At 42.9% G+C, this 18,557-nt stretch overlaps 1 protein-coding gene across 1 annotated transcript in view; it reads left to right on the top strand.

Annotated features, from left to right (window-relative positions):
* The first annotated feature begins 4,732 nt into the window (after positions 1–4,732).
* The window catches only part of ISX (intestine specific homeobox), a 28,424-nt gene continuing 14,599 nt past the window's right edge, over positions 4,733–18,557 (top strand). Inside the window, exons 1-2 of the mRNA XM_054387068.1 lie at positions 4,733–4,904; positions 13,310–13,552. Of these exons, the coding sequence (XP_054243043.1) occupies positions 4,733–4,904; positions 13,310–13,552 (415 nt within the window). The remainder of the gene's footprint in view (positions 4,905–13,309; positions 13,553–18,557) is intronic.

Genomic DNA, 18,557 nt, shown 5'->3' with positions numbered 1-18,557 from the left:
AGAATATTGTCCCAATACCATTTTTAAGCAGAGGAAAAGAGCAGTGGGACAGGAACAGTCATGCTTCCTGAATGACAGCATAAATACACTTCTTCCTCATTGAGACAGGCAATATAGGATAAAAAAATCCCCAAATATTGATCTCCAGTTCAAGTCCACATATCCAGAGTTTCTCACTTTCTGAAAGCACATCGTATTTTAACAACCTCACAGGCTTTATGGACCTTTAGATTTGCCTGGCACAGGCAGAACAAGCTGAGAAAATCAGCACAGCATGATTTTGTTCTAGACAGCTGCCTTCTGGTGTAAAGAGATGCCTTCAAAATTCAGTAACCCCAGGGGAAGATGTGTTTTCTACCTCAAGGCATTTATAGAGTAAATTAGACAGGTAACAAATAAGGGTCATCTGCATTGCCAGGTCAAGCAGAAACACAAAGGTATCCCCAAGCTACCCTACAAAAGCCATCATATTCAAACTCAGCAGAAAACTAACCTCTTCATTCTTTGGTAGTTTAAAAGGAAATAATTTCTTGTTTTGAACATAAATAATTTGTTATATTTCAGCAACTCAATCAACTCAAAAAAGGGGGTCAGCTGCGAACTATTTTAGTTTGCAAAATGTTCATTTGCATTTCAAGCCTCTAGTTTATGCCACTCATCTTTATCTTAACATAATACAAAACAAAGAAATTCCAAAGTAGGGATCATTCCAAAGAAAGTATTTCTTTTTTTAGTTAATGAGATATCATTATTTTTCCTTTTTTTTAATTTAAAAAATATTAAAATGATCGAATCTTTTGGTATTATTTAAACATTTTCATATCAAATCTGCACTTTTTTTCTGATAAAATTTTTGTGGGCAAACATGAGATTTATGCATCATTACACTGCTTCTTTCTAATCCCCTTTCAAGAATTGTCACTTAGTCATCCTATTTCCTACTTTAGTGCTTGTTGTGCTTTTCTATACAGAAGAACAAAAATATATTTCTAGCTTGGCATTGCCTTCACTTCTAATAAAAAGAACAATACAATAAGACAGAACAAAAATAAAGCCTTCACAGGGAAGCTTTCAAGCTGTAAATTTGCATGTGCTACTCTCATTTAAACACACACAGAAAATCAACTTGTCCTGCAAAGCAGCAAGGAGGTTTAAAGTCTCAGGCTGAGAGAGAATATTTATACAAACAAGCTCAGTTTGATTTTGTGACACAGGACTACTGCATTGTCTCAGCAGATGCATACACAGAGCAAGCTGGTGGCATTCACAGTCTCACAGTATATCAAAGGCTGGAAGGGACCTCAAGAGATCATCAGGTCCAACCCCCCTGCCAGAGCAGGATCACTTGGGGTAGTCTGCACAGGAATGCATCCAGGTGGGTTTTGAAAGTCTCCAGAGAAGGAGACTCCACAACTCCCCTGGGCAGCCTGTTCCAGTGCTCTGTCACCCTCACTGTAAAGAAGTTTCTCCTCATGTTGAGGCAAAATCTTCTATGTTCTAGTTTGAATCCATTGCTCCTTGTCTTATCACTGTGAACCACCAAAAAGAGCCTGGCCCCCTCCTCCTGACACCCACCCCTCAGATATTTATAGACATTGATCAGATCCCCTCTCAGTCTTCTCTTCTCCAGACTAAATAGCCCCAGGGATCTCAGTCTCTCTTCATAGGGGTGATACTCAAGTCCCCTAATCATCTTCATGGCTCTCCTTTGGATTCTCCAGCAGGTCTCTGCCTCTCTTGAACTGGGGAGCCCAAAACTGGACAGAGTATTGCAGGTGTGGTCTTACCAAGGCAGAGTAGAGAGGTAGAAGAACTTCCCTAGATCTGATGGACACACCTTTCTTGATACACCCCAGGATCCCATTGGCTCTCTTGGCCACAAGAGCACATTGTTGTTCCGTGGAGAACTTGCTGTCCACCAGCACTGGAGACAGGCAGCACCTACTCTCTGAATACAGAGATACTCGGTTTCACTTGGTACATGCTCTCAGTGTGATCATTGAGTAAAGGTATTTCACTGAGGTGAAAACTTTGAGTGTGCCTGTCTCAGCTCTTTCCTTCAGAAAATGTTTAACACAGAGGCAGATGTATTTCTTTGGGAGGTGGTGTGAGCATTCATAAAGACATTGCTGCTAGAAGGCTGTGCTTCTTTCTTTCAAAACAGTATTTAACTTCACAAAAACGGAGCAAAGAAGAGGGGTAGGAGGCATAGTATCTAGGCTAATTTTTCCAGTTAATGACCTCCAAAGATAGAAGTCCTTTCATAAGGAGTGCAGGAATTTACTGGATTTTCCCGTGGAATTCTCCTTCTCCTCCCACTGAAATTAGCCCCACAAACACAGAGAAGCTTTAATAACAAACCAAAGCCACTGTTTTTCACAGCAAAACAAAATGTGCCCTTTCATGGGCTTCACTTAGCAATTAAGGCAGACAAATTCCTGGGCTTCACTCCTGCAACTACATAAAGCCTATGCAAACCAGAGAGTGGGGAAGGCTGAAAAATCAGAGGCTCCTGGTCTCTAGAGCTAGTTGCCCTCTGCCTGAATGTTTTCAGGTAAAAGGTAGCACGGTAAACATCAGAGCCCAGACACTGTCATAAATGCTAAATTAATACACTGAGGGCTGGGTTAAGGGCATTCAACTCATGACATCTGAGAAGGGAGTAGGATTTTAAGCCATTGCTCTACCGAAAGCAAGTGAAAGCAAGAAAAGTCTCCTCTCTTTGACTGCCTTGGGTAAGCTGAGTAGGGAATGTAAGGAATTTGTGAAAGAATGAATGCACTAGGTTTCTCCTTGTGCTTTTTCCTGAGTTTTGAATTGGGAATCATGAGGTAAAAGGGGAACTCTGTTACTAAGGAGGCACTTCTCACCCAAGGTTTCACTTCAGATCATGTTTCTTTCCCTTCCCATCTGCACATGGATGACACACACACTTCTTCTCAGCCTGTAAACTACCCACTATTTCATTCTGCCTAAGCAGAGAAGGAGAATGCATCCCAGTCTGTGTGCCCAGTCAGAATCACAGGTACTGGCAACAAAGCAGGAGAATATGACTTGACAAGAGAGGCAGCCCCACATGCATCAAGTGAAACAGCAAGTTGTCCTCTGCTTACCAAGAGGGCCACAACAGGCCACCTCATCCAACAGCCAGGAAGGCATGAAACTCTCCTTTACACAAAGGGCTCCACTGAGCCACTGGGCAGAGGGCTGCAAAGGGAACAGGGAAGAAAAAAAAAAAACCACTCCTCAATCTCTACCCCAAACATTTCATCAGCATGAAAGACACTTTGCTTGTTTACCCTGTCACCTGGGAAGAAACTTGATTAATAAAATCAGATAATTAAATATTCTTCATCAACACTGCCTGCACCATTTTTTATCTCTTTCATTGGTTTTTCCCCACCACCCCCACCACTGTTCCAGTATCTCAAATCTGAAAAGAGTTGAAAGCCTTTCATCTTATCAGGTGTGGTTTATTGCCCCCTGGTTACACAGTAATTTTGGTCTCCACTCCATGAAGAGGTCATATGATGGGTGGGATATCAGCTCAAGAATTGTCAGTTCATTGGACAAATAAGGCAGGGCCTGCCAATGCAATTATTAGAATCTGATAAGGAAGGCGCAAAGGAGAACCAGCAGGAGAGGGAGACACAACCATAGTAATTTAAAAGGTGAGGGGCAATCCCAGAAGGTGGCAAGAAATGCCAGCAGGGGCAGGGAGAGAGAAGGAGTGGGGGTGTATCTAGTCACACATTCTTCCCAAAACAAAAATTAACAAGGAGATAGAAGTGGCTCAGCAGACAACTTGCTGGCATTCATCTCAATTATCTGGGAAAACTTCTCCCCTGGGGTGGATGCCTGACCAGGAGGCAAGCACAAGTGACTAGTGGGATGATTATCAAGATGGTTTGCCTCAGGAAAGAAATAAAGTAAATAATGTTTTATCTTTAGAAGCATAGGTAGTGGATAGAGGGCACTAATTCCTATTTCTAAGCATGTTTCTCTTGTAATTGATAAGATGGGATGATGTTGAAAAACACCTGTTTGGAAAGTTCAAAGGGTTTCCAAAGCAGAAGAAAAGAGAATCTGAACCAAAGCTGATGTCTGAGGGGGATGACTGAAGGATAACCTGGGAATTGCTGGTAAGGGAGTTTTCTGTGTGTGACACCTCCTTGTATGTGACAGAAGTTTGCAGACTTGCTGGCGTGAGGGGCAAGTATTCATCATGCTGATTCTTAATTCTTAACTCCACAACGGTAGAAATCCAGTGGGCTTTTCACAGATTTTATCCTGAAAGCAGAAAAGGAGGATCACTGCCCCACAAACAGAATATATGGACAAGAAGGAACCCTTCTCAGGGCATTTTTGGCCAAGGTCCTCAAGAAGCACACCTCCTCCTGGTATGATCATGTGATTGTTCAGAACTCCATAAATTTGCACTGGCTGGGGGATGTTTGGCAGTGGGTGGGGTTGGTAAGACTTTCTACCTCCACTTCTAATGTTGTCTTCCCTAGGCACAGAGTGCAGGTCTTGGTCCCAAGCTGATCAGCAGAGGAGCAGGCGGCTGTGCTCGCTCATGAGTCACCTCTGTTTCTCCTCCCGGTGTTCCTGCGGGTTGGCTGGGTACAGGTGGGGAGAGACTTGCACCTTCCTTCTGCATGTTGCTTGAAGTGAATCAAGAGCCAGGAGAACAGGAGAGGACTTTCTGCCCTGTGGTCAATTTGGCATGAAGATGATGGATCCTCAAGCGTGTGCTGGCCAGGGGAAGCCCAGCCTATCCTTCTCCATTGAGGAAATATTAAAGAAACCTTCTGCCAGCACCACCCTGAGCAGTGAAACCAGGAACAGAAGAAACCATGCTGAGAGACCTCCAGAACTAAAAGCAGGGTCACCACTGGCCTTTGGTAAGTACCAGTCATAGCTTTTAATGAAAATGCTCCTTTCTTTTTAACAGGTAAAGCTATCCCATTTGATCATGCGTGGTTTTTATTCCTTAGCTTCTGTGAGAATCTGAGATTTCCCTAGTCAGGGACAATCGATTCATTATCTATACATCTTTATAAATATATCTTTAAAAAATAATTAGCAGTAGACTGGGCTCTGCTGCCAGACTTTGGTGGGATTATAAAGCCCCATTGTCGTCGGAGAGGTGGGTGTGCAACCTGAATACTTACTGCAGACAGGTTTCTTCAGTAGCAATGAGAAGTGTTTATTGTGAACAAATAAAACACCCTAGTGTCTTTCCCTTTAAAAGCCAATACCTTTGTTATTTATACAACAACAGCAGCAACAACAAAAGAATCACCTGATACTTAATAAGTAAGGACAGGCATTCAAACATAGGAAACTATCCTAAAATTGCTACAACTAATTAAGTTGTTGGAGTTTCACTTATATCAAGAGCTGCCTGTTTTCTGGAATTACAGCCAAATCTCATAGCAGCATCATTTTCTGATAAATTCATCCTCAAGCAGAAGAAATTGTCTGTAAGGGTAATGGTAGCTAAGGAGTGTTAGAACTCAGTTGCTGGGACAAGAAAAGAAAAAAAGAAAACATTGGTGTTTAATCATTTTTCCTTATCATCTAGAACACCAGGTCCTTTCATGAACTAAGTAAAACCAGATAGTAGAAAACTTGCATCACTTCAATCTTAGTAAATCAGCAAGTGCATGAGCCTTTTTTGACTTTGGTTTCCTCAGTTTAGTTATTTTGGCCTTGAGAGAACTTTTACCCACACAGAAATTGTTTTCTTTTTTTTTTCTTAAACAAAGACCAACGGCTGATATTTTCTAGATTTATTATTCATTCTCCTTTTTCAATCTACAACTTCCATAAAGAGCAGATGGTTTATGTATACAAACACATTCACTTAACTGAAAAATGACCTGTACTTTGGACAGAAAATTTTCACTCACCTCTCACTCCACTGCTTTTATAAAAGCTTAATGCCACACTTTATTTTTTATTTGAAACACGCAGAGATCCCTTCATGGATCAGGACCCTATTCCCTAGAATACTTGATGAACGACCCAGGAGTAAGGAAGAGAGTCTTTTTCCACAAACCTGGAGCAAAGTAACCTTGCTTATTCACATAGTTTCTGATTGTCCCCTTGTACTCAGCTCTGGTGAGGCCACACCTTGAGTATTGGGTGCAGTTTGGGGCACCTCAATACAGGAGAGATACAGAGGTGCTGGAGCCAGGGCAGAGGAGGGCAACGAAGCTGGGGAAAGGCCTGAAGAATAAGTTTTATGAAGAACAACTGAAGGAGCTGGGGCTCTTCAGTTTGGAAAAGAGGAGGCTGAGGGGAGACCTCATTGCTCTCTAGAACTACCTGAAAGGGCCTTGTAGAGAGCCTGCTGCTGGTCTCTTCTCCCAGGTAATTAGTGAGGGAATGGTCTCAAGCTACAACTGAGTAGGTTTAGACTGGACATTAGAAAAAAAGTTTTCACAGAAGGAGGGGTCAGGGATTGGAATGAGCTGCCCAGGGAGGTGATTGAGTCACCAACCCTGGATGTGTTTGAAGGTCATTTAGATGCGGTGCTTGGGAACCTGGTTTTAGGGGTGAATCTTATAGAGTAGGGTTAATGCTTGGACTTGGTGATCCTGAGGGTCTTTCCCAACCTGAATGTTTCTATGATTCTATGCTGGTTTTATGTCCAAGCTGGATACTGAGCTTGACTGGAAAGCAAACAATAGCTAAATCAGGAAGAGAAGTGCAGTGAAGTGAGCAGCACATCACTTTTGTAATGTTAGTCACACCTGAATTTGAGCCCAGTCCTGCAAACGCTGCCTCTCAAACCATGCTTTGCACAAGATTTGAACTCTCTGGTTCACAGCTGACACAGGGTATGTATAGCTGACACACTGCTCTTGTGAAGAACTTGTTTCCTGACCATGGGTCTGAACGAGCCCATAGCACATCTCACAGCCATGGGAGTCCTAAGCATTGGGGCTGAGTATACAGCCCCTGCCTTGGTGTTAGTACCTGCTTTCCATGGACACCTGCATACAGACAAGCAGGATAGCATCCTGCTGATGTTTTACAGAACCACAGGGTAATTGAGGCTGGATGCCACCTCTTAAGGTCACCTGGAAGTCCAGCCTGCTACTCAAAGAAAGGCCAGCTTCAAAGTTATAAGAGGTTTCTGAAGGCCATGGATAGTGTTGCTTGGCTGTTTCACTGGTACTGTTGGAGGCCCACAGCATTGAGGGGTTTCCTAAAGCTGCCAGTGCAGATTGGAGCTAAACAGCAGACCTAGACAATGTTTTAAATATGGCCCTGAAACAAGTGAGACCTTGGTAATTTCTAGGGGTGGATAAGGACATACCTGATTCTGCTGCAAATGTAATGGGTTCTTTGTGTCAAAGGAGCCCAGGTGGCAGGTTGCAAAGGGAGGAAAATGTTGATACGAGCTCTGTGGGAATGAGTTTTTGTGAGCTGAAAGTCCTTTCTAGAGGGCTCATGGCAGTCACTTTGTGACAACGGATCCAAAGTGAGACAGATAACACCAGCGAAAATGAAGCCAATGCTGTTCATAACATGGACCACAGAACTGCATTTTAACAACAGGAGACTCTTGGAACAGAGAAGCGTGGCAGAGACAGAACCTTTTTATATTAAGTTTGTTTCACAATCAATATGTTGAAGCCCCATTTCACTGTGTGCCTTGGCTAAGTGTGCTGCTACAAGCACAAGATCTGACAAATCTGTATGCAGGACATGTTGGGTTCTTAAGATTGCATTAATGCACTGCCAGTACTGTCTCGTCCCAAATTGCTCTACTTGAGAGTACAGTCAGTTTTTCTCCTTGAAAGCAGTGCAGGTGGAACAGCCAGGCCTTGCCTTTGACTTTGCTTCATCACCTAGCCAGAGAGAGATTGTAGTAGTAGCAAGAGAATATAGTAACTCTTCTCTCCCCTCCTAGAAAGCAAGGTTGGATTAATATATACTCAACACAATGTAAAATGTCACTAATTAAAATAGTATATACACATGAAGATACACTTAACTGTCACTGCAGGCAGGAAAACAGACAAGCTGCAGAGATTCTCCAAGATGTTGTTGTACATTGCTTTTGCAATTGATCGAGGATGCTTAAAATGGGAGTGAAAACAAAGCTTTTCCACTGCTGGTTATCTTGCTAACACCAAAGAGATACCCTTTGCTTTCCTAGCAGACCTGGCAATTTTTGCAGATAAGGTTTATTTATTTCAGAAATGCAATACTCAGTTCTGTACATCTTGGGATAATTGCTGTATTTGATCAGCTTCACATGATATAACACTGGAGTTAAACAAGTTTTCATATAGTCAGCCAAACCTAATTTGGCTCTGTGCTGGTCAAGGTCAGGGAAATGAAAAGAGCAAGGGAAGTTGTGGGAAATTCCAAGGTGGGATGCAAATCCAGCTAATTTCCCAGAAATGTTCAGCAGCAGCAATGAAGGAAATGTTATAGGTCAGGGCTGAGTTATATCTTACTATAGATTTTTTAGAGCATTTCCAACATCCCATATGTTGCATGTCTGAGCCAAGCCATGATTCATATGAGACCAAGAACTGGCACCACACACATATTCATGGCTACCCTAAGGTAAATACACTGGCCAGAAATTATCATCCAGCTCACCTGCTAATCTAAGCAGCCTAGGTACCAAGATCACACTTGTCCTAAAGTTTAAATCTAGCCATTAAATGCTGAGGAGACAGGTAGGACCAGAAAATGCACAATGTCAAGCAGAGGACATAGAAAAAGTTTGTCCTGACGCCTTTACCCAAGAAAACACAGGGGTGCTGGAGCAGATGACCTCTAAAAGTCACTTCAAACTTGAATTATTCTATGATCCTTTAACAAAAAGAATGTTGTGATGTACAGTCTTCACATGGAAAGATGGTGCAGGACTTAATCAACTGTGAGAAGACCTCTGGGGCCATGTCCTAAACTGACCATTTTTTGTGAGTGTAATTCCAGTGGGAGCTGGAATATGGAGTGTGCAGCCTCCTGAGGTGTACACAACTTCCCAGTTGCAGTATTAGCCATTTGTGAGTGTACTGCACAAACACAACTACTAGATGACCTGGGCCTGCAGCTCGTGATCTGAAGCCTACTAATTTCTTTTAAATGTTGAAAGACTCTGACCAAGTTAAAAATAGAATAGTGAACAAGAAGACACTTTAATATTCAGTCTGTGCTTTCTCTCTTTTCTTTTGGTCACAGGACCTAGAAAGGGTAACCAGAGGCTTTGCAAGGGACACAAACACCAAGCAGGTGTTGATCTCCTTCCTAGTGCAAACTCTTTCATTTTAAACAGAGAAGACCAGCAGCCCTATTTCAGAAGAAATCATTCTGAGATCCCTGGGAACTTGGTTTCAGTCTGCTTGGAAGTACATCTGAAATCATTTCATTACTTCCTCAGTTTCCACCAACGAGGTTCCAACAACAGGAAGTTCATTTATCAAGTCAAGGAGAGCTCAGATTGAGGATTTTACACCTAGGAAATTAATAGTAAAAGCAGTAATAGATAAAGTCATTTTGTCATTCTGCTTGTGTTGTGCCACACTGTGCTAAGGGTATGCAAACTAACAGGAGTACAACTGCTGCTGCACACACAAATGTCAATATGGTGATTGTTTAGTTCACCCTTAGCAACACTCCACCCAGCTTTATTGCAGGAGATGAAACAGCTGACAGAACATAACTGAACAGATACCACCTGGCCAATGTCACCAATTCACCCCACCTATTACAGGGGGAAAAAAAATATATGTATATATATAAGCAAGAATAAAGCAGGACAATAAAGAGCAGCTTGCACTTCTTGGTGACAGACTTCTCTCTGTTCACCAGACCATAAAATCATAAGCCTTATGTCTACAACAGGTTGTTTTTCTTTCCAGTGATTACACAAAAAGGCTTACGTGAACTTAGGCCACAAGATATAACCTCCTGCTTCCAAAAAGAAGTCTTTCAATCTTGCCTGAAATTTCCTATCCTTTCCTATGCCACTGAAACTCAAGCCAAAAAAACCATTTTGAGCCACAGTTCAAAGTAATTTCTGTGCATGATGGTAACAAATATCGTATTGTGACAGGCTGAAATGTCATTGCCATTCCTGGAGGAAATTTTACCCCATGCCAACTCAGGTATTTGTCAGATCTCACATGAATATGCACCAAAAAAAATAGTGGCTGACCTAAAGGGCTACCACTTCAGATGGTCTCGTTGCTTATTCAGGACAACAAACAACAGAAATGATTGCAATGCAAACAGGACTAGCCCTTGGGACTCCTCTCAGATATGTGCTTAAATGTCTCATCTATCTTATCCTTCAGAAAACTTCCCTAATTTTTCCAGACTCTCCTTAAGGATCATACCACTCTAATTTGCTTCTTTGATCTCGGACAACAGATCTTCCTGCTCCTTTTCCCCAGGGCACAGAAGCATTGGTATTTCCCCATCTGCCTAGGACAGTCTTCTATTCTCTCTATTCTCTCTATATATTCTCCTCTTCAGCCTATAATTATTCTATCCATGTTCATACATAACTCAGCACTGTTTGATGAGTATGTGAGCATCTCAGAGAAAAATTTCAGGGAGTAAACTTCTGTATAAAAGATAAAGACCTATGAAAAATCTTCCAGAATTTAGAAAATGCCAGTGTCTGTCTTAGAAAACTTTAATCACTGCCCACAGGAGCACCTTGATCAGGTTCCTTTATGTTCTTCCTTACTGTAAGATATAAGCACCATCATTTCTGTAACATATTCATTTTGCAACATTGCATCTAGCAAGGGATTGCAACTAGTCCTTAATTTAGAGAGGAGGGATTGATATGGAAATCCTGGGCTAACAACCTATGGCAACGCTGATATCCTCTGAGTTCTTGAGCAAATAATTTGACCCCAGTACCATGGCAGAGGCCACTCCCAGGTCTATGGTTCTGCTTTATCACACAAATACTGTTCAAAACTTCACCCATTCTCTCACCAGAAAACTCAAACCTAGTTGATCCTAGAGGAATTAGAAGAGCCCCATTTGGCACAATATGCCTCAAACACAGAGGTGGACTTCATACGAGGTTTTTAAGGTTAGCATGGCTGGACACATGCAATTGTATTTAGTTGTTTACCCAAAGGTTGTTGGTAATTTGAAAAGATAACATTTGAACAATCATTCTTTATTGCCATGAGGCTTTTGCTAATTTTCATAGCTCTTGTAACTGCATGTTCTTCATGTCAGTGCCAGCCCCCTGTAAAATTTCTATTATGTAGGCTTTTACTGAGGGCAGGACTGGGAACTTTGTCTCCAGATGTTATATCATTGCTCCAAGGCTGGACTTATTCTTTGTTCAGAACATAAAACTCTGACAAGTCAAAAAAGTTAGGTGATTTGCCAATGCCAGATACATTATCAGAAGCAAAATGTAAGTTAAATAAAAATGGAGTTCCTTCCAGTACAACCTGTTGGGGTTCACATCTGCTGCTACTTAGATATGAGAGGTGAGGGGAGAGCAACCAAAGGTGCTGCAAACCCAGAGCCTATATGTGGGTGACTGCCCAAAGGTGCTGCAAATCCCAGAGCCTAGATGTGGGTGACTGCTCAGGAGTGCAGTTCATTATTACATCAAGATTTTAATGCTCTTTGGTGCTGTTACATTCACAGGGTCACAGGTCCATTATGCTTATGAGTTGTCACTTATTCTGTCTTTCCAAGCAAAAAATTCCAGGCACAGATGAAATCTAGATCAAATTCCAGGTTTGCCATTAAAGCAGCACAGATCAAGTTGTCTTGTTTTTGGACAGTCAGGCTTGAGCCTTGATTGCATCTATCAAAGGCAGTGTATAAAGCACTCAGAACTGAGGCTTATGGTGAGGCTTTAATGTAGAAAAGAACGAGTAAGAGAATGGGAAGAATTTGGTCTACCTCTCTTGGGATGCCACTAGCCACAGACAACCCACTTGCCTTGAACCATGAGACTTCCCATCATGTTATAGTTCACTGCAGGGCTTTGAAAGATCCACTTACCTTTGTAAGGAAGAGAAAGGACTCATGTGGAACAAAGCTGGAAGTGGGTAGGTTCAGGCTGGATGTAAGGAAGAAGTTCTTCCCCATGAGAGTGGTGAGACCCTGGAATGGGTTGCCCAGGGAGGTGGTTGAGGCTCCATCCCTGGAAGTATTTAAGGCCAGGCTGGATGAGGCTCTGGCCAGCCTGATCTGGTGTGAGGTGTCCCTGGCCATGGCAGAGGGGTTGGAACTGGATGATCCTTGTGGTCCCTTCCAACCCTGACTGACTCTATGATTCTATATGACATTCATGAGGGCAGAAGACTAATCTGAAAGATCTTTGCAGTGCCCTTGCCACACACAGAGATTCTGATATTACTAATAAGGCAACACCATGGAAGAAGAAAGATTGTGGCTTCTATTTCATCACCACTGGTTGCTGCTAAGCCCCCACTGAGATTGTTTATAATGCTCGCACTCAAATCTAAGCTAACCTTATGGCTGCACTTCAGGAAAATGAGCCAATATGCATTACTCTTACGTTTGTCCTGTTATGTTTGTCCTGTCAAGGAGAGTATGCATGTGATTTCAGGAAGATGAGTTGGCTGTCAGTACCTTCCTAGCTATCACCAGTGTCACCTGTCACAAAGGCAGATGGGAAATATTGACAGCCTGGGCAAAGGCAGACATTAAAATTATCCAACACCTATATATCTGAGTAGCAGGCAGCCCAGGTGTAGAAGAACAAAGGGACTTGAATTGAGGAAGACACTGACATTTAGCCTATTCTTTGGTCCATTTTCCTAAAGGGCAGATGTACCTATAGGTGATTTTTTAAAGGACCAGATTTTCAAGAGCTTTTGGCATCCAGCAAATTCTACCACACTCTTGTTGATAGATTTTCAGTGCAGCTCCATGCCTGCTGTACTTCTGGGTTCTTCAGTAAAGCCAGCCACCAATTTGGATACTGATGGGGAAGCTGAGCTTTCTTGATAATTTGGTTGTCTCCTTTCTTCTGCAGTCTTTGTATGAAAATCTCGCCCAAGGACCCTTGAAAGTTTTGAGGTGGAAGAAAACAGACAACAGGCTAGATTTGGGGGTCAAATCCACCAGGATCATGCCCCTGCAGCACAAGGTCATCTTAGCATTAACACACAGCATAGAAGGATTAAGGCCATTTAAAATATGATCAGTTTGAATGGTAAAATACCTAGACCACAGCCATGGCTCTTTTCACACAAAATGGAAGGTGTGCTGAATGACAGCTGCTTTATTCAAAGCTGTCTTGTGTTATGTCTTTTCTCAGATTCCCTCAACAGGAGTCAGTTAGACTGTGACTTATCATCAGCCAAAATTCTTTTTGCTGGCACATGTGCTACACCCATGGCCAGGGCAAAGAAAGTGCAAGTAGCTTACTGCAGAAGACCTACTGACAGCCCAGCCTCCCTCCTGGGTGAGAACACAGGACGTGAACAGCTAGGAGGCAAAAGAAAGCATGAGGAAGATGAAGATCAGTTGTGTGATTTCCCTGTGGACCATCCACTTCATGGTAAGTGCCTCTGTATCCAAACTTTCTCATAGAGTGCCCAAAAATACATCTGTCATTTTACAATGATGTACATGGCAATACCTAACAACAGATATCATGAATGTTTCTACTGCTAAGCTCCTGGTTGAGTAACAGGGACAGTTCTTAAGTCTCACCATCAAAAACCTGGAGACCCATCTTTTGAGCTAAAGATCTAGCTCACACCTGCCAACCCTAACAACTGTAGTCATAGGGACTGCTTTGGGTGTTTATTGCCCTCCACCTTGGGGTGGCAATCTACAGAGTGACCATGTTCAGCAGCCTCCCTCCCTGGTTGTGCAATGCCCATTTCCTGGTAAATGTGTGTTGCACAACGTGGGGAGCAAGGCTGTTGAACATGCCAAATCAGCTCGATGTGTTCTGTACACCTTGGACCCACTGTAGAGGTGATGGAGAGGTCATCAGAAGGCACACAGGCAAAGTGTCGATGTGCAATAGGTCTGGCATGCAGGATGCGTCAGGCATGTGTTGGTAGATCTGCTCATTTCATGACTTGTGAGGACTGCTTACCAGTCTGTTTCTTAGTCAAAGCAAAGGACAATACAAACACACTTTGCTAATATGTTGCACAGAGACTTTAAGCTAAGCAAAATGCTGGCACCCAGAACAAGTTCCTAAAAGACAGACTGCAATTTGTTAGCAGGATGTAACAAAACCTGCTCTAAGTTCTTTGAGTTTTAGGAGAGGTTCATACATATGATCATATTGCACTCCAGAAAACAAGTTCTCAGTAGCATCAATAAGATGTTTCCTGCATCATTTGTTATTATTCACTCCTTTCTGAAAGAAAAAACAAATGGCAATTTCAATTAAATCCACTGAAGGCTCCTAGTGAGTTCATGTCACTGCAGATTCAGGGTTACTCTGCTGGCTTCTCTGAGATCCACACATCTTCCTCAGCCCATACTTTGCAGTGTGGCAGAGGAAACATTTCTTTGTGTGAAATACATTTGAAAGAAAAGCCTTGTTGCTGCTGCTGCTGCTGCTCCTGCTGCTGCTGTGGTATACGTGAGCCTTGTGACAAGTTGCTGTCACCTCCTCCTGTATGAGACAGCAGCTGTCCTAATGCAAAGAGAAGCCTGTAAGATCTCTGGATATTTTAGCCTACCTCTGCCCTGCAAGCAGCTGACAGCATTAGGGCAAAGTCACATTGCCTACAGGCAGAGGAGCCAGGGTTGTACGTATCTAGCACTTATAGTTGTCGGTGAGTGGTATAAAGGAGCGTATGTCATGCAGGAGGGAGTCCCCAGCCATGGGCATCACACCAGAGCTGGGAGGTGTCTTTCCCAGGATGAGAGAGGAGGGAGGTGGCTGTCCTGGCTCAGTGCTTAGCTTCATTGACCAGCACAGTGGTTGGTAGCAGCCTCATCATTAAAGCAGGGGTGAAGCATGTAATTATCTGCACAAAACTGAACCAGGCTGAGCAGGCCTTTTCAATGACACCACTTATATTTTAAAGGCATGGGGTTTTTTAAATCCCTGTGTTCCCTGGTGGCAGTGCAGTTTTGAAACCGAGCAGAGGTTTAATGATCTGCCATTTTCTATGCTACTGGTTCCTGCAGTTGCTGAGCCTTTGATGGAAACCGGAGGAAAGAGGATCCTAAAGCACTCGACTGGCGTTTTGCCCATGGTGCACAAACAATAATCGTTCAGATCCTGTTGTTGCACTGTGCCGTTTTTAGCAGAGAGATGGAGGCCTGGGTTTAAAATCCTTCCCAACACCATAAGCGTCATCCTCCTCCCTCCCCTTTGTGCTGGGGTAGTCTTTTTTCTCCTGCCTCTAACTGTGGTTGGAGTCACCTTTCCCAGATGAGGTCAGCACCATTGCTGAGGAAGAGGTAAACTGTGCCACCCCTGAAGGCACACAGTAATCCTTACAGTTCGAGCTGATAGCAAATGAACTTCTGCTTCCATGCCTATTAACACTGTGGTACTTCAGACACACTTTTGACATGGTAGTTAAAGGCAGGTTAAAGGTTCTCTAACAAGGCACCTGACCAGTGCCAAATGCCCATAGCATATGCCATGGATGTGTCCCCAGGACCTCCTTCACACCCATGAAAAGGATGCCTTCAAGCACCCAGGGGAACAGCATGAACTGCAGCAGCAGGAGAGAGCTTCCTGATGAAAAAGATGTCAGAAGCCCTGGGCTGGGCATTCCCTCACGTCTTTCTCAAAGCCTGCTTTTATCTATATAAAACACCTGCATAATTTGTGAGGAAGGGCACTAGACTCTAAGTGTACACTTCTGTGTGGTTGTCAGGGAGCAGAACAAATCAAGTGTGACTTTGGAGGTGGGAGGGCTTGGGTTTGCTGCTTTTTTGGACGGGAGGAGAAAGATGAAGAGGAGGCTATGTCAATATGACCTTCATGGGCAGGTGGTCTGAGCTATCAAGAGCACCATCACTGTGACCATGAGTGTGAATGAGGAGCATATTTCCAGGAAAACCTGTAAGAGTGTAGTATTCCTAAAAATATGCTTTTCCCATAAAATAGCTCCTGCAATTAAGTGGTTTACAAATGCAGTGTCATTTCAATTTAATATATTTATGTCCTTATCACAACAGATTTACAAGAAGCAATGCCTCTTGCACTTTGAACTTAAGAGGCTGCATTGTAAGCAAAAAAAAAAAATAGGGAAAAGCTCTCATATGCTAATGATATGCTGGTAGTGGCATTTAGTTTTTCTAAGCTTCCATTTGAATTTGGAAGCCTTCATAATGAATTTTGGGTGCTTTCACCTGTGACCTCCTGCAAGAAAGAATCAGCAGAACTTCTTCAGAAAACCTGTTTGGTTTTTTGTTCCTTTTGTTTTTTTCTTTATGAAGCAGCATGATAAAAGCTATTTTACAAGGAGACCATTCTGAGGTGGGCCTTACTTTAGAGCTGTGGGTACAGACTCTGTTTGGGCCAACTCGCTGTGACTGCCATTCTGCTAGGTGCAAAACTTAAGAACAAGCAGGGCAAAGTCTTGTGGCTGTCCGTGAGCATCACTGCAACATGTTCATGTAAAGTTCAATCCTGAGTTCCCACCATCCTTTTAATTCCTTCTCTTTGCTCTGTGTGACACCCTAGGGACCTGACCAGTTCACAACAGCCAAGCACTGGGGCCTGAAAGGGTTGCATGCCAGACCCACAGCAGCTCTGCTGGAGAGTGCCACATACAGGATCCTAGACTAGTTCAGATCCTCAGGGACAATTCTTTTGCAGCATTTTTTGCACATGCTGGGCCTGATTGTATACATCCATGTGTGTGCACTGTAAATATTTACATCTAAAGGCAGCAGGTGAGTGTGCCCAGCACACACTGGATCCAGTCCTCTGCTCCAGCAAGGGAGCCATCAGCACCCTGGGTAAGCCAGATAGCAATATCAGCTTAAGACACTGGTGGGTGCCCAGTCTTGTGAAATTTCTTCTCTGGAGAGTAATTAAAGTATAATGTAGATCAGGCTTCAATAAATGGACCTGGGTCCTAATTCCACCAGAAACTGGGGGTTTCAGGCCATGGGAAAACCAGGTCTCTGTTATGTCCTGCAGCTCACGTCTTCATTACTCACTGTAGAGGAGGCTGCTGTAATGAGTCAATATCACCCAAATATTTCCATAGCAGAAATCCTCTGCACATAGCTAACTGGGAGGTCAGGGATTCTTAAAATTAATCTAATTGTTTTATTACTGTGATAGCATCTTTGAATCCAAAGCACATTGACAAGTTCTGGTGGCAATTATCATAAAGATACAGAAAATATTGAAATTATCTCAGTTCTGGAGAACTTCCAGAGTAAGTCATGTCCCCTCTGTACTGATGCCAGCTGCAGGTGTCTTTAGCTTAGTGTTCATGTTTTCTGTGAAGCCATAAATTAATTTGTGTTGTTCATTTGTGGATAATATGGTCAAATCCATGTATCCCTGTGAAACAGCATGGTTTATCTCTTGCAGAACATTCTTTTCCCCAATAGGCTAACTCATCTTAATTCATTTATAAAACACCTAAGCAACAATGAAGCACTGTATAATGACAATCCCAGATAAATATCAGCTGCCCAGAATACACCAATGGAACTGGGAGAAGTGACAGAAGCATCCCATTGTCCTGCAGAATATTATCCTGCTTCCTAAAAGGAAGCAATTCTAAAGGAAAAAGAAAAGCAATAAGGACAAAAAATAAATGCCTCTCTACATATTTTTTGCTTCCATTAGCTCTCTTACCAGTCTTCTGTTTTTCTGTGTGAATAGCCATTCAGCCCTGTGTCTCTGAAGTGCAGTATTCCTGTACACATTTAGAAATGCAGCAGACAATTGACCTTGTTTTGGTGAGTTTACCTGAGGGATTGTTGAAGTCTGGGTCTTTGTTTTTCTCCCTCCATGAAGACCATATTTAATCACATCCTGGATATTAAATCATAGAACCATAGAAAGTTTTGTGTTGGAAAGGACCTTTAAAGGCTGTCTAGCCCAACAGGGTCTAGGGACATCTTTAACTAGATCAGGTTCCTTAGAGTCCCATCCAACATGACATTGAATGTTTCCAGGAACTGGGTTTCTACCACCTCTCTGAGCAACCTCTTGCAGTGTTTCACCATCGTACTTGTAAAAGCTTGCTTCCTTATGACTAGTCAAAATATCCCCTCTTTTAGTTTAAAACCATTACCCCTTATCCCATCTCAACAGGCCCTGCTATAAAAGGTCGCATCCATCTTTCCCCTTAAAGTGCTTAAAGACAACAAAAAGGTCTCTCTGGAGACTTCTCCAGCCTGAACAACCCCAGCTCTCTCAGCCTTTATTCACAGGAAAAGTGTTTGAGCCCTCTGATCATTTTTGTGGCCCTCCTTTGGACTCACTCAAACGGGTTCATTTATGTCTTTCTCGTGTTGAGGACTCCAGAGCTGGACACAGTACTGCAGGTGGGGGTCTCATCAGAGTGGCATAGAGGGGCAGAAACACCTGCCTCCACCTGCTGGTCATG

Source organism: Indicator indicator, chromosome 14 (genome assembly GCF_027791375.1).
Source record: "Indicator indicator isolate 239-I01 chromosome 14, UM_Iind_1.1, whole genome shotgun sequence".
Taxonomy (NCBI): domain Eukaryota; kingdom Metazoa; phylum Chordata; class Aves; order Piciformes; family Indicatoridae; genus Indicator; species Indicator indicator.
Note: the sequence above shows the minus strand (reverse complement) of the source record. Positions and strands in the feature narration are given on the sequence as shown.